At 43.3% G+C, this 13,832-nt stretch overlaps 4 protein-coding genes across 4 annotated transcripts; all 4 read left to right on the top strand.

Moving 5' to 3' along the window:
- The first annotated feature begins 796 nt into the window (after nt 1-796).
- LOC117587535 lies at nt 797-1,567 on the top strand. Its single transcript, XM_034278339.1, has one exon. The coding sequence runs from the start codon at nt 823-825 to the stop codon at nt 1,504-1,506; it is 684 nt and encodes a 227-aa protein (XP_034134230.1). The 5' UTR covers nt 797-822; the 3' UTR covers nt 1,507-1,567.
- Nucleotides 1,568-2,713: 1,146 nt separating this feature from the next.
- On the top strand, nt 2,714-3,415 carry LOC117587536. Its single transcript, XM_034278340.1, has 3 exons — nt 2,714-2,771; nt 2,827-3,212; nt 3,277-3,415. Exons 1-3 carry the CDS (start codon nt 2,729-2,731, stop codon nt 3,349-3,351), a joined length of 504 nt encoding a protein of 167 aa, XP_034134231.1. The 5' UTR covers nt 2,714-2,728; the 3' UTR covers nt 3,352-3,415.
- Nucleotides 3,416-4,572: 1,157 nt separating this feature from the next.
- On the top strand, nt 4,573-5,292 carry LOC117587537. Its single transcript, XM_034278341.1, has one exon. It carries the CDS (start codon nt 4,708-4,710, stop codon nt 5,236-5,238), a length of 531 nt encoding a protein of 176 aa, XP_034134232.1. The 5' UTR covers nt 4,573-4,707; the 3' UTR covers nt 5,239-5,292.
- A 2,275-nt stretch (nt 5,293-7,567) lies between these two features.
- Nucleotides 7,568-9,679, top strand: LOC117587532 (ionotropic receptor 40a). The gene is made up of 5 exons (XM_034278336.1): nt 7,568-7,645; nt 7,707-8,275; nt 8,337-8,633; nt 8,692-9,115; nt 9,171-9,679. Exons 1-5 carry the CDS (start codon nt 7,642-7,644, stop codon nt 9,677-9,679), a joined length of 1,803 nt encoding a protein of 600 aa, XP_034134227.1. The 5' UTR covers nt 7,568-7,641.
- Nucleotides 9,680-13,832: the final 4,153 nt, after the last annotated feature.

Genomic DNA, 13,832 nt, shown 5'->3' with positions numbered 1-13,832 from the left:
CTGCTGCCACTTGACTTTCGTTCGTTCCGAAACACGTTCACGTCGTACACGGCTCAAACACCTTCCGCGCAATGTTACCAACACGGCCAGCTGACGTTCAAGAACTGAGGTGCTAGGTGGTACGAAACTGTCTCTGAATCGGGGAAACTCTGAAAGACAAGAGACCCGCTTCAGATACTCAAGACGTGAATGGCATGGTATATTTTTATGCAAGGTACGGGCTGTGGTGGGCTGTAAGAATGATAGAAATAAATCAGGGACCTCAGCACATCAAAATCTTCACACAAAATAAGACTTGTTAGAATAATCATATTCTTGAATTTCCTTAAATTCAAGAGGCTAATCGCTGAGTTGTCCCCATCTTAATGATTGTTTTACCCTGGACGTCGCTGCCTCTTGTGGATCGTGCACTTTCGCCCTCTCATTTGCGCTCTCTCGCTCTTTTACCTGGGTCTCTCACTTGTGCGAAGCAGGCCAAAGCCAAGCAGCTGATTGTGCTTGCATTGGGTTCCACAACTTGAGGATGGCATTGCTAAAAACCGTTGAAACGGTTAAGTGCGGCATTCGAAACGGTTCAGCGTAAAAGAGCTAAAAATCGATACATGCAGCAAAACTAATTAAATAACAAATCTACAGAGCCCGATTATATGAATACCTAAAGTACACGGAACGATTCACGGAATTTCCATTACGGTTTATCTAAATTAACAAATAGCTATAGTCGTAGCCAAGTAGATAGGCCTTGCGTATCTATATAAAGACGAGCTGCACAGGTTCTAGAAATATCAGTCTTGAAACTCTATAGCTTTCTATAATTTCAAGATGATTTTTTTGTTGAGTTTTTTCATTGTGGGAGTACTAAGTAGCAATGGCGACCAACAGCCAATAGTAGCTAGGAGTCCAACATCTTTAACCGTTGATGATTCCTCTTCGTCTGCTAATACTACTGGTGTTACTAGTACTACCACTACTGCTGCACCGTTACCCCCTCCTAAAACTGATCCTCCTACAACACTACAACCTGACACTACTACCCAAGATCCTAACATCAAGCTGGATGCAGAAGCAACGGATAAGCTTCTACATATCCTCAGTTCCAGTGAGGGTAAAATCGATGGAAACATTGAGTATGCCGAATGGATTAGTAAAATCCGTGCAGCCAGTAAATTGGGGAAGGATCGAGTGTATGATAAGATTGTCACTGGCACTCGGTTTGAGGCCTACATGGCCCGTCGTCAGGAGCTGGAACACGATATCCACGAACGCCTAGATGAGCTTGATTTGCTTATACCAGACCAGGAGCGGGATAGCAGATGCTCAAAATTCTATCAGCATCAAAAGAGACGTCTCAAAACAGCTCTAAGCCTCAGCAATGAACAAAAAAAAACAAATCTGAAGGAAAACTCCATAAAATGTTCGTATAGGGATGATAATGATGATGAATATTACGATTATCAATCTGATTCGCTTGAGGACTACTACTACGATGAAGACTACTACCAGTGAACAAGTGGTATATTGGCCAGAGAAAGTTATATACGTATATACATATATAAAAATAAAGAATTAAATGATCATAACTATAATATAATGATGTGTGTAATACTTAATATTTAAAGATTTAAAATCTATCTACGTATGTACCTTTCTTCCAGAAAGGATCGCTTTAAAGTCCATAAAATCGAAAATATGTATTTTCTTCATAACAATATAAGTGTTATGGTTTATAGTTCATATGGCAACTTACAGTAAGTGAATGGCCCTCCAAAAACGAGTTCAAGGCTCATAAATGGAATACCCTTTGGCAGATATGCCTAACGCTGAGTCGACTTATGAACAAAACCGTGATCCAATGTACTATGCAAAAATACTGACCAATAGTTCGCTGGGGCACGGGAAGGTCATCATGGCTCTCATCGAATCATTCAAGATACACTTAGAGATCGGAAGTGCTTCAAGGCAGCATGTAGGGTATCCAATAAAAATCCCTTGGAAACATCTCAAAAACCTGTAGATTCATGGTCTTTGTGGACGAAAACTAAAACACCAATATCCAATATCCAGTATCCAATACCACAAAAATCCAGTGTTGTACAAATACATTGGCCGACAACTCAAAAATGGTGGCCTCAACCATCAGCTAGTAATTGACCAACAACTAAAGCACCAGCTAATAGTTGGTATTGGACAAGTCCAAAAAAATCGGGTATTTTCCGACAACTTCGAGAGCCGGTGGTTATGGTTATTAAATGATCAGATTTGCCTTAATTTCTATCGAATGTAGCAGAGAGCTCTTCATAAATACCAAAGAATTGCAAGAAGCCAAAAAGAGGATAAGGTCAGGGTGAACTATGAAAAGTGTTCCTGCCCTGTTTATGAATACTCTAATGATGAGGAACTGCATCGATAATGATTAACTTTCAAGTTTGAGTATTGACTCATACGCAACATACAAAAGATATAAATTTATGTTATGGTTATTATGGATGGTCTTGACTCACTGATTAATGAAATTTTATAATTTTTGCAGTCCCTGGATGATACGGATGAGGATTTTGAAGAATTTCAATTTTACCTATAACGCTGAGGATGATGAATATTTAAATTGAAGCGTAGAAGATTTAATTGAAATAATTGTAGCCTTTAAAATCGTTTGGTTATGCCTCAAAATAAACCATCAGCTAAAGTTTTAAGATTCCACTTACATTTAAGATTTCTTTGGAACAAGATGAAACTTTTGTTGATAATTCTTTTTGCAAGGGCAAGCTACCGTAAGTGAATGTCCCTTAAGAAAAACTATGGGCTACAGCTATCATTCCGTGACAGATTTGGTTGACGGGGTGCTGCCCAAACCAGACATCAACCGACAATCCAACAAGGATCGACTACCCAATAATGATCACATTTCGGATGAACCCATTATCGAGGCTTTACGACAGAGAATTTACCAAAAGATCGAAACGGTCAAGTGGAAGGGTCACCTTAAGTCCTGGGTGGATGTCGGGGTTCATATGCTGAGTGGACCAATTGGGAGAATTAATGAAGCAGTCAGGTTCATGGGATACAATCCCACATATGAGCAGGTAATGGCCAAAACCCGGCAGTTGATATGGGAGAAGAGCCATAGGGCCCTGGATATAGTGTGGGGAAAGCTTTCCTGGCTTCTAGGTCTCATTCATGCCAAGATATTGACTACCCTAGAGCAAAAAAAGGTTGGTGGATATTATTTATTGAAGAGTTCAAATTTCAAAGGATCTGTGATATTTTTTCATTCAGAAGCAAAATTTGGATCACATGGAAGTACTTGAGGAACCGGAAAAATTAGATGTACAGTATAAGGACTATGTATGAAGTGTATATGAGGGAATCCCAAAAGTAATGTGGAATTTTTGAATTATACAAATATTTATGCATACATCTATCCATAATACTTTTATATTTGGAAGCAGTCCGATAAAGTAAAAGAAAGAAACTTTTATCAGCGAATTCATTCTTAATTAGTAAATGCAAAGGATATAAATTTATGTTATTGTTATTATGGTTGGTCTTGAATCACTGATGCATGAAATTTATTAATCTATTAATATGCATTCGCTTGTGACACTCGAGTCGAGCATCAATCGTGCACTCGATATGTAATCTCTGGTTATATTCTTAGGCATTCTCTTTTGAAACGTCCAAAAGCTCATTGCATTCAACAACTACCAGATGTGTTACGGAGCAAGGAAGAGCCCAGAGCTCGGAAAAGGAGGCAAGGCACAGCGCAGCTCATAATCCTTTGAAAAGAAGCTTGAGAAGATAATGAAGAAACTGGGTCTGTTCGATAAGTTTGCCGACCGCGTCTGAAAGACCATCCTCTGTGATAAGAAAAAGCTAAAGAAGCTCAAGAAGAAGCTGAATTATCCAGTTCGGAAGACTAACGTCCTGCGAATATTTATTTTTTGACTATGATAGCAATTTCAATTATTACGATTATTGCAAACAGCTTGTTTGATACAATTAAAACTGTGTAGAAATAATGCTTCAAATCAATTCTTTGGTTTAAAAAATAGAGTATATTTTGTATGGAATTCCATTTTCCAAAATTCATTAAAGATAACTTGTGACTAATACCACATTCATCTTTGACCTGGAAAACTCTATTAAATACTTAAATACTCAGTCAACAGTTATTTCCACCCACGAGTGTCAGCCAACAGAAGTCCCAACAGATCGCCGCAAAAAACCGCAAGCTAAAAATCCCCAAGATCCCAAAGCTCAAAGATCTATAGAGTTCGAGTTCATTTCCGATATGCAAGCCAAAATAGGATACGCTTGAATAAATTATGAGCTTAATTGGGATTTAATCCCAATCAGTTCTTTGGTGGCATACAACTTGAGAGAACTTAAGCGATATTTGTTATAACACAAATGAAGTCAGGGAAAACACTATGCAAAATTCGAAATACTTTACACTTCATTAAAGATAATCGCGTAACCCCGAATTCCACTACAGAACTAACCCAAACACTCAGGCACCAAAGTGACCTTAAGCCTGGAAAAGTCCATTAATATTTAACTGCCTGTCAAAGACGGACACATAACTCATTTCTATGCATGAGTGCAAAAGGGGCTTTAAAATGCCAGCGATCTATGGAAGCCACAGACAGAAGTCACCAACGATCCAGAGAAGCCATAATCGATCCGTAGAGGCCACAAATAGGAGCCATGATTGGGGTTGCTGTTTTACCGGTAATCTTACTCATCTTTCTGGGACTTCCCATCCATGGAGAGCATTTAGAGCCGCTCCGGCAGCTAGATGATCTTGTGACAACCAGGATCAAAGAGGCCCTCAGAAAGGCTGCCAATTCCAGCATAGAAGGAGTCCTTGAACCCTATAAGAATCTACAGGAGGCTGCAGGCTGGCCATTCGCACAATTAGATGAAAAAATCAAAGCGTACAACAGCTATAAATCCTACAAGGACTCAACTACTGTAGAAAACATCACCGATCCGAGCGAACTATTCAATGTGGCTCCACGCAAAGTAGACAAACGTTTCCGAAGGAAAGTTATAAGGATACTCAAACGTCTGGGTATCTATGATCCATTTGGGAAGCGCGTCTGGAAGGCCATCTTCAGTGATGAGCAAAATCTAAAGAGGCTTAAAAAAAAACTGGATGCCATCAAGGACTCGAATGAAGATGATTCGGATGACGCTGACAACTTGTGGGACTTTATCTTCAGTTTCTGGCATTGAGCTCGACTTTTGTTTAGTTTTAGTTTGTTTTTTCTATAAATAATTAAGTTTCGTTTTAGTTTCAGATTTATTTTAAAATAAAGCTTATACATGGCATTGCATATGTGTGTGGTGTATCTGTGTCTGTACTCTACAGCCTTTTGTGCTGTTGTTTTCCAGTGATTTACATGCGGACAAAGCCAATTGACAGCTGGCCCCAAGCCTTACGGAGTGCGAAAGAAACAGAGAGAGAGAGAGAGGGAGATGGGGAATGTTGTCAGAGGCAAAAACAAACAAAATGCATTTAACTGTGCCGGGGATCCCAACCAATTTTTGTGCCCCTCCCCTCCGCACCAACCACTTAGCCTGTCTTCTGTGGATCCGAGGCATCCAAGGGCTGAGGCCAAGCTCCTGCTTGGACATTTCACTATCGTGTGTGCGCGTTGAAACAAAAAAAGTGTTGGCGTGCATCCTGGTGCAAGATCAGGCCAAGCCGGCTGCAACTGGATGTTGCAAGTGAGGCGCAGATGCAATCACCAGACAGCCCACTCAGCAGGAACCTCCAGAGCTCCTCTGTTGTTTGGGCTGCTGCTGCTGCTGTCGCGTTTCTCAGACAGTTTGAAGTTTAACAAGTTGTCGAACTACGCAGATCCGCAGAGTAGAGGTTTTATAAATAGCCCCAGAGATGCGGAGTAGCTGTGGAATCTGGTATCTACAGTATACAGTGTGGAGCAGCCTGGCTGGCAGAGGTCACAGAGGGACCACAGCGGACCTCTCTGTCTTTCGGTTTCTATCTGGTGTCATAGTTTTGGGGGGCTTTATTTCTCGATTAGAAACACTTTTGGCCACATCATAAGCGGGTCATCTGAGAGAGCCTCGCCTTTAGTGGGCCAGATAAAAACAAATACCGATAGAATGTGTAGTGAGAAAATTAATATTTAAGTTCTACTTGGGTTATGAAATCTTGTGGCTGGAAGTGCTCCACCGTTAGCTCTATAGATTCTTGAACATTCCTCAAGTTGGAAGCAAAGCCCTGGCAAACCCATCCGCAAACTCACGGATTGAAGATGCTGCTGTTCGATCGGTGATAAATCATTGGCTGCCTGGCTGGCTGGCTGCTGGGTACCAAAGTAGAGCGCTGACATGGGAGTAGTAGAGCCAAAAGGCCGGCCAGTCCCAGCGAAGAAAAATGCGCACAACACGGAATTAATGTCAACGGCATTAGAAGATTGACAACAAACACAAGGCACAAGCAGCAATAGCCACAGAGATACAAACAGCAATAACAGCAACAGTCGTAGCCATAGCCACAATCACGGATCGTCGATCGTCAAGACCGATTGATCATGGAAAGAGAAATTGTCAGCGAAAACGGCAATGACAAACTTCTGACAATTAAAACCAAGAAAGGAACATGACGGCAGCAGCCGCAATGACAATTGTGTGCTCTATGAAAGTAAATTACATATATTAAAAATAGTGCAATCAAGATTTAGTTATATCTTTTCTTTGCCTCTAAATCTAACAAGTGTAACAAGTGTAATTTAGATTCTCAATCTAAATATCTAAACATATACGAGTATAGAAAGAGTATCCACTGCCATTCATGCCTATGAGAGACAGAGAGAGAGTCTATCTATTTCTAGGTGCCTGTGTATTTTTATACCCTGCACTCGAAGAGTAAATAGGGTATATTGTATTTGTGGGGAATAACGGTTGTATGTAACGCACAGAAGGAAACGTTTCCGACCCCATAAAGTATATATATTCTTGATCAGCATCAATAGACGAGTCGATAGAGGCATGTCTGTCTGTCCGTCTTGTTCGTCGGTTAGTTCTCAGAGACTATAAGAGCTAGAGCCACCAAATTTTGGCTCCAGAATGCTGTATGCTCACGCTGAAACCAGTGTATTTCAAAAATGAGCCACGCGCCCTTCCACCCCCTCAAAAGGGCGAAAACCTCCCAAATCTACAAGGAAACTAAAAATTCGGATCATTATTATAAAAGTGTGTATATAACGGGTATAAAAGTTGTGACGCCTAAGAAGCGTCTCACACGTCACTGCTCGTTCTGTGTGCATTCAATGATTATGAAAATCGATAGTCAGCCGATGGTTTGGGTTGGGTCCTGGGTCTTCTGGCCCCAAGCTGAAAACTGTCGGAGCTGTCGGTGCCTGCTGTCAGTCGATGTTCCTTTTGGCCCATGAGCAGACTGGTGGCTGACATGTGATATTTAGGCATTGAGGCTATAATTGCTCCTCAAACGAGCCATCATAAAGCGGCCACCATATATAAGGTGGCCAGCGACAGGACTTCTTACAGCACTCGAAAATGCAAAACTTCTGGTTACTGTTGGGTCTGCTGCTGAGTCGGGAAGCTTGCACAAGGGTCTCATATCTCCCTGCAAATGAGTCGGATGTGGCCATGGGTATTTTGTGCACATTTTCAATGGAATTCTAATAGAAATTATCCTACTTACCTTCGACCAGCTCTTTCGCAGATCATCAATGGCCTGAGACCACGTCCTTTGGCCATTCTGGCCCTACCTTCGTTTAGTTTGATGAGCGCCTGCTGCGAGAACGATCAGGGCATTCAGGTGGATGACTTTATACAGCGCCTTCATCGACTGTACTACAAGTCCGTGATCTTCAACAACACGGAACTGTTTTTCCAGCACATCGAAGCGAATCTCCAGGGCGCCATTGAGTGCGTCAGTCTGATTCTCGATGAGCCGAAGGAGCTATCCGATCGCATACAGGAGCGTCGTCTGGCCCATCGCCTCAGTCTGTTTATCTTCTACTGGGGCGCCCGCTGGCCGCCCAAAGCCAGTGCCATAAGCTTCGAGGAGCCCATGCGGGCGGTGGTCATTACACGACCCCGCCAAAAGGCCTTTCGGATCTACTACAATCAGGCGAGGCCCACAAGCGATGGGGAACTGAGGCTCGTGAATTGGTACGACGGGGATAACCTGGGACTACAGAGAACTCCCCTGCTGCCGCCTGCTGGATCGGTTTATGCCAATTTTGAGGGAAGAATCTTTCGTGTGCCTGTTTTTCATGTATGTGAGATAAGAGCTGGATCGTAGTTTCGTTTAGACTATGGACATATTTTCCTTTAAGTCTCCACCTTGGTTCTGGGTCAGTTATGGGCAGAACAGCAGCGACTCTGGCGAGGCAGAGGGCTCTAGCGAGGCTTCTGGAGAGATATCCAACGAACTGGGCGACAATCTCGAGTGCAACGAGGTCAGAGTCACGGGCGGACGTGATCATCGACTGCTCATGCTTCTGGCGGAGCACATGAACTTTCGCTTCGAGTATATCGAAGCTCCGGGCCGCACCCAGGGATCCCTCAAGTCCGACGATGCCAAGGAGTCGAATGAGAGCTTTACAGGGGGCATAGGACTGTTGCAGAGCAGAGTGGGTATCAAAGGGGCAGACAAACTCAATTCCAAATGATCCCATTTATCGTTTATAGATGGCAGACTTCTTCCTAGGCGACGTGGGCTTGAGTTGGGAGCGTCACAAGGCCATTGAGTTCTCATTCTTTACGCTCGCGGACTCGGGCGCTTTTGCCACACATGCCCCGCGGCGCCTCAACGAAGCCTTGGCCATTATGCGACCCTTTAAGCAGGACATTTGGCCGTATCTTATACTCACAATTGTGTTCTCAGGTCCCATTTTCTACGGGATCATAGCCATGCCGTATATTTGGCGGCGGCGGCAGGTCAACCTGGATGTGGAGCAACTGGGAGAGCTGTGCATCTATATGGCGTACATCAAGGAGATCACTCCCTGTGTGTTGAAGCTCAAGCGAAGGAGGGTTCCATCTGCACCCAGGATGCCCGATCAACTCTTTGAGAAGTGCATTTGGTTCACCCTTCGATTGTTCCTGAAGCAGTGTAAGTGAATCCATTACAAGTGTCCTCTGGCCCTGATGGCGCTTCCTTTTTGCAGCCTGTCAGGAGCTGTACCATGGCTATCGGGCCAAGTTCTTGACCATCGTGTATTGGGTCGCCGCCACCTATGTCCTGGCCGACGTATATTCCGCCCAATTGACCTCACAGTTTGCTAGGCCCGCCCATGAGGCACCCATCAATACGCTGCAGGGCCTGCAATCGGCCATGATACGCGACGGCTATCGTCTGTATGTGGAGAAAGAGAGCAGCTCCCTGGAGATGCTGGAGAACGGCACAGAGCTCTTTCGGCAGTTGTACGCCCTAATGCGCCAGCAGCAGCGCGATGGGCATCAGGGTTTCCTCATTGATTCTGTGGAGGCGGGAATAAAGCTCATAGCCGATGGCGGGGAGAACAAGGCCGTGCTTGGGGGCAGGGAGACCCTCTACTTCAACATACAACAATATGGGGCCAAGAATTTTCAATTGAGTCAGAAACTGTACACCCGCTACTCTGCGGTGGCTGTGCAGATTGGTTGTCCCTTTCTGGATAGCTTAAATGATGTGTAAGGAATGGCACTTAATATCTAATTAATCTTTAGAGCATTCCCTCCTTCTCATTGTAGACTCATCCACCTATTTGAGGGTGGCATCCTGGACAAAATGACCACCGCAGAGTACACCGCTCAGTCCCGTCAGATGACCAAGGATCAGGCCCAACAATTCAAGGAGCTAGCCGCTGCCGAGAGCGCCAAGGCTAACTCCAACGCTAAGAGCAGCGAGGCCCCAGCTCAGGAGCTCAATCAGGATAGCGAAATCATTAGTGCTCTCAATCTAAGGATGCTGCAAGGCGCCTTCATAGCACTCGGTGTGGGTTCTGTGGCAGCGGGTGAGTTTACCAAAGGCTTAGAGGGAAATAATATTTTTGTTTACATGTCTTCCAGCTTCCATGTTGCTGCTGGAGCTGCTTTTTCGGTGGCTGCCACTCGCTAGGGCTTTGAGGCATTCCTTTCATCGTTGCGTGCGTCGCTGGCGTCGCCTCAAACGTACCGTTCGTCCTTTCATTGTTCGAATCTTTGCACCCAAACTGGGATAGAGTATACTTGTTAGTATCCTTGATTGCAGGCTAGTCCCAAATACCCAAAAACGAATTCTAATGGGAAGAGTCTACAGTCTGACGGGGATGGTCTTTGGTTGATATTGTTTTCTACCCGGTACTCGAATAGTAAATAGGGAGTATTTTATTTATGCCCAAAGATGGATGTAGATGTAGATGTTGATAAAAGATGTAGTAAAAATGTAATGTATGTAAAATATAATATTTAAAATTGAAAAAAAAAACGCTAAGGTACAGATGTAGTACTGAGTACCGGGTATAAAAGTTAAGACGCGTAAGAAGCGTCTCACACGTCCCTTCTCGTTTTTATTTATTCTTGTTTATTGTTGCTCATTCTTTCTCGCTAGCACACTCCGCACACACTGGGTTAGGGTGGCTGGCTACATGGTCTCACGCTTCTCTCCTCGGTAATTCTTATTTTCCACACGAATTGATATCTTCCGCAAATCCCCGTAAATTTCTACTTCAGATTTATGTATGTTTAAAATGCATTTCAGCTAGGTCTGCAAACACATTTAATTCTTGGCGATTTCGTTTCTTTATTGGCCATCAATCTACAAACATTTCCACACTCTGTGTGTTCCTCTCCGCCTGTCTTTGGGCCATAATTGATGTGAGCTTTTGGCCAAAATACACACTCCATTCAACGTCTACACAAGATGTGGCTATAATTAATTTGCATTGAAGAGATGCGGGGCTACAGAGCTACAGCTGCCACTGGATGATGTTCCCATTGTGAGAGCAGTGGCTTCAGCTCAAACCAATGCGCTTGTTTCTTAAGTCTTTTGTTTGAATTTATTGTTTGTTGTATTTGTCGTGTTCGTTTCGTGCGCTCCAATTCCAATTCCCATTTCACAAGCAACAAAAAAAAAATCATAATTTTCGTAATAATTTTCCATTTCCTTTGCCACGGGAAACTGCGACAGACAGACAGAAGACCAAGAAGAGGCCGCTGAAAAGAGTTATAAATTCAGCCCCAGGGTCAAACGGTAGCCGAAAGTTTTGCTACCTTCGAATGGAAGACTTAGTGGGAGTATTCGTTAAAAAGAATTGTAACAGGTCGTAATTTGAACCATAATTTTAAGGATTTTCGTTTGCCTTTTCCTGGGGGATCTGTTGCCTCAAGTCGTTAATGTTAGTGTGATTTCCTAAATTATTGATGTACCTTAAAGTCTTACAGATACATCAACTTTTCGTACCTTTAACCGGGCCACTTCGATATAGAGGCGTCCTTTACCCTCTATTCCTACTCAATTTCCCTTGTTCCGTTGCCCCTAAAACATAAAACGTTTCATGATTTGTTCACGTTTTAATTAAGCAAAAACAAGAGGCCACAAAAAAAGCAATGGAAAAGCTGAGACAGAAATTGAAACGTCTTCTTCCAGTGGCAGTGCCCGACGTCCGCTTTGGGGGTAACAAGAAATTAACTTTTACTTTGGTCTGCGGTCTGCAGTCGTCGGTCTGCGGTCGGTCACTCTGTAGAAAGTGGTTCTAGCCAGTTTACCGGCATTTGCAGGCCATCGAGACATCAGTTCGACATGGGTAAGAGTACGCTCGTACTCGTTCCTGATGGGTTCCATTCCATTTCAGATACATCATTACCAGTACCATTACTCTGAGATCGCTACATGCGCTGAACAAGCTCTGTTCGGTTCCTCTTCAAGTGTCAGGCGATGGGAAAGTATGTTCTTCCCCCCAATCCCAATTCCATTTCCATTTCCATTTCTTTCTGGTTTCAGTTTCGGTTTCAAGAACCGCCCCATACATCATTGTCATCTTCATCTTCATATCGTGAGATGGAGAGTTTCGGTTTCGTTTGAGGCCTCTTTTCGAGCATTTTTTGTTTGTTTGCTGCCATTGCAGCTGCGGATGGGACTAGGACTGAAACTGGAAGTGGAAGTGGGGCTTTGGGGCCTTAGAAATGTTTTGGTATGGTAACGCCTTGGGGCGTACCCACAATCATTACTAATTATATAGTTTCTATTTGTTGGCTTTCCAAGGGAAATTTATGCCTGCCCCGTCCTTTTATTACAACCACAAGTAGTGCCACAGAAGTGGCTATAATAACAACTGTTTGTTGATGGCATCGGCTGATTGTCGGATGGGATCCAAAAGGTTACCAGATCATCATTTGAACGTATCGTGTGATTCAGCACATGCTCAACATGGGTTCCATCTTCTACTCTTGGGAACACACAGCTTAATCAGATACTCATAACTTAATGGGCTGTTTGATTGTACTTCCCGCCCCAAAAGTAATGTTTATTTTTCTACCAACAGTTTAGCTTTATTGTTTGGAGTGTTCTCTGTGTGAGAATGGAGCTTATAAATTGCTTTCATTATTGCTGAAATTTTTACAATTGAAAGTGTTTCTTCAGACAGCACAGATGCCATAATTGCATTTAACAAGTTTGAGAGTTTGAAATCTCTGAAAAGTTCGCATGCTATTCCAGATTTGGTGTGTAAAATTGTGACTTTATTCCATATTAGAGCTGAACTCTAAAACATGGGATACACGTATGTATTTCTCCTGAAAGGTTTTAGAACTTTCTCCTTGGCTCTTTGAAATCTAGGATCCGAGCATTTGATGAGCACCAAGCAGAGCAAGCAATTCCCTCTACTCCGACTTATCTGTTTGGCTGCATAAAATGGCTTTCCAAATTCTCAGAGATCCTTGACAAATTGTTGACTCAAAGGCTTATACAATTAAAAAGTTAAGACTAAAAAGCTCGAATTTCTCCTCTAGAGTTATATTTGTCAGCAGTTTTCTGCTTCGTTAACTGAAAAAACAAATTCTAACCGTTTCGCTTTCTTATCTCGTATTTTCGGGTAACTTGTGTGCCCATTCCATGCACAATTCGGTCACATAAGCACCACTTCAGAGCTGTAGCTGAAGCCGTGGCCCTTCCCCTGCCCATGGATAGTCAGTATTGTATCTGCGGAGATATACAAATTTGTTTTCGACGCTTCGTTAATTTCCCTCCCCACACTCCCCCCAAGTAGCTCGTAAAACTCGCATTAAGAAGCGTTTCCCAAAGTGATTCGGAAGCGGCCAGGTAGGGGGCCAAGCCCCAAGGCAAACAAACGCCTAGCTTCCTGACTTCAGAGCCCGACTCGGACGTGGGTAAGTGGGCGTGGTCAGGCCAACACGCATATTGCCTTGCCTTTCCTTGCCTCATATATGTACAAATGTATGTTGCAATATGATGGTTGGATGATGGATATATGAATGTTGGATGGCCAAAGATTCAATGTGCCGTGAATTATGGCTTGCCATTTGCATTTCAGTTGGATAACAGCTGGGTGTGGGAGTTGGGAAGAGACAGCCTGCTGAGGAATAGGGGCAGCACTCCACGAATGACCATTGCTGTGATTGCATATTACAGGGAAGACCCTCTCAAAGCGAAATATCTTCTTTCGTTGAAGGTGAACCATCAAAGGTGGCCAAATTGACTTAATTTTGTATAAAATTCTCCCAAGAGAAGTTCGACTGTAGGGAGTGACGTTGGGTGGGGAGGGCTGGCTGTATATTAAATCAAAATCTTTCCACATTTCCCATTTGATCTGTGGAACTTCTCCTGTGGATTGAAGTGCTGCAGACCATGG

The sequence above is a fragment of the Drosophila guanche genome, unplaced genomic scaffold (genome assembly GCF_900245975.1).
Source record: "Drosophila guanche unplaced genomic scaffold, DGUA_6, whole genome shotgun sequence".
Taxonomy (NCBI): domain Eukaryota; kingdom Metazoa; phylum Arthropoda; class Insecta; order Diptera; family Drosophilidae; genus Drosophila; species Drosophila guanche.
This window is presented reverse-complemented; position numbering and strand designations above follow the sequence as displayed.

Excerpts from the sequence above, each read along its gene's own strand:
- LOC117587535 (XM_034278339.1), top strand. The coding sequence starts at position 823 with ATGATTTTTTTGTTGAGTTTTTTCATTGTGGGAGTACTAAGTAGCAAT.
- LOC117587532 (XM_034278336.1), top strand. Across the intron at positions 8,276-8,336 it reads TTCGTGTGCCTGTTTTTCAT|TCTCCACCTTGGTTCTGGGT; the intron begins GTATGTGAGATA and ends TTTTCCTTTAAG. Across the intron at positions 9,116-9,170 it reads TCGATTGTTCCTGAAGCAGT|CCTGTCAGGAGCTGTACCAT; the intron begins GTAAGTGAATCC and ends TCCTTTTTGCAG.
- LOC117587537 (XM_034278341.1), top strand. The coding sequence starts at position 4,708 with ATGATTGGGGTTGCTGTTTTACCGGTAATCTTACTCATCTTTCTGGGA.
- LOC117587536 (XM_034278340.1), top strand. The coding sequence starts at position 2,729 with ATGAAACTTTTGTTGATAATTCTTTTTGCAAGGGCAAGCTACC. Across the intron at positions 2,772-2,826 it reads TTTTGCAAGGGCAAGCTACC|ATTTGGTTGACGGGGTGCTG; the intron begins GTAAGTGAATGT and ends ATTCCGTGACAG. Across the intron at positions 3,213-3,276 it reads CTACCCTAGAGCAAAAAAAG|AAGCAAAATTTGGATCACAT; the intron begins GTTGGTGGATAT and ends TTTTTCATTCAG.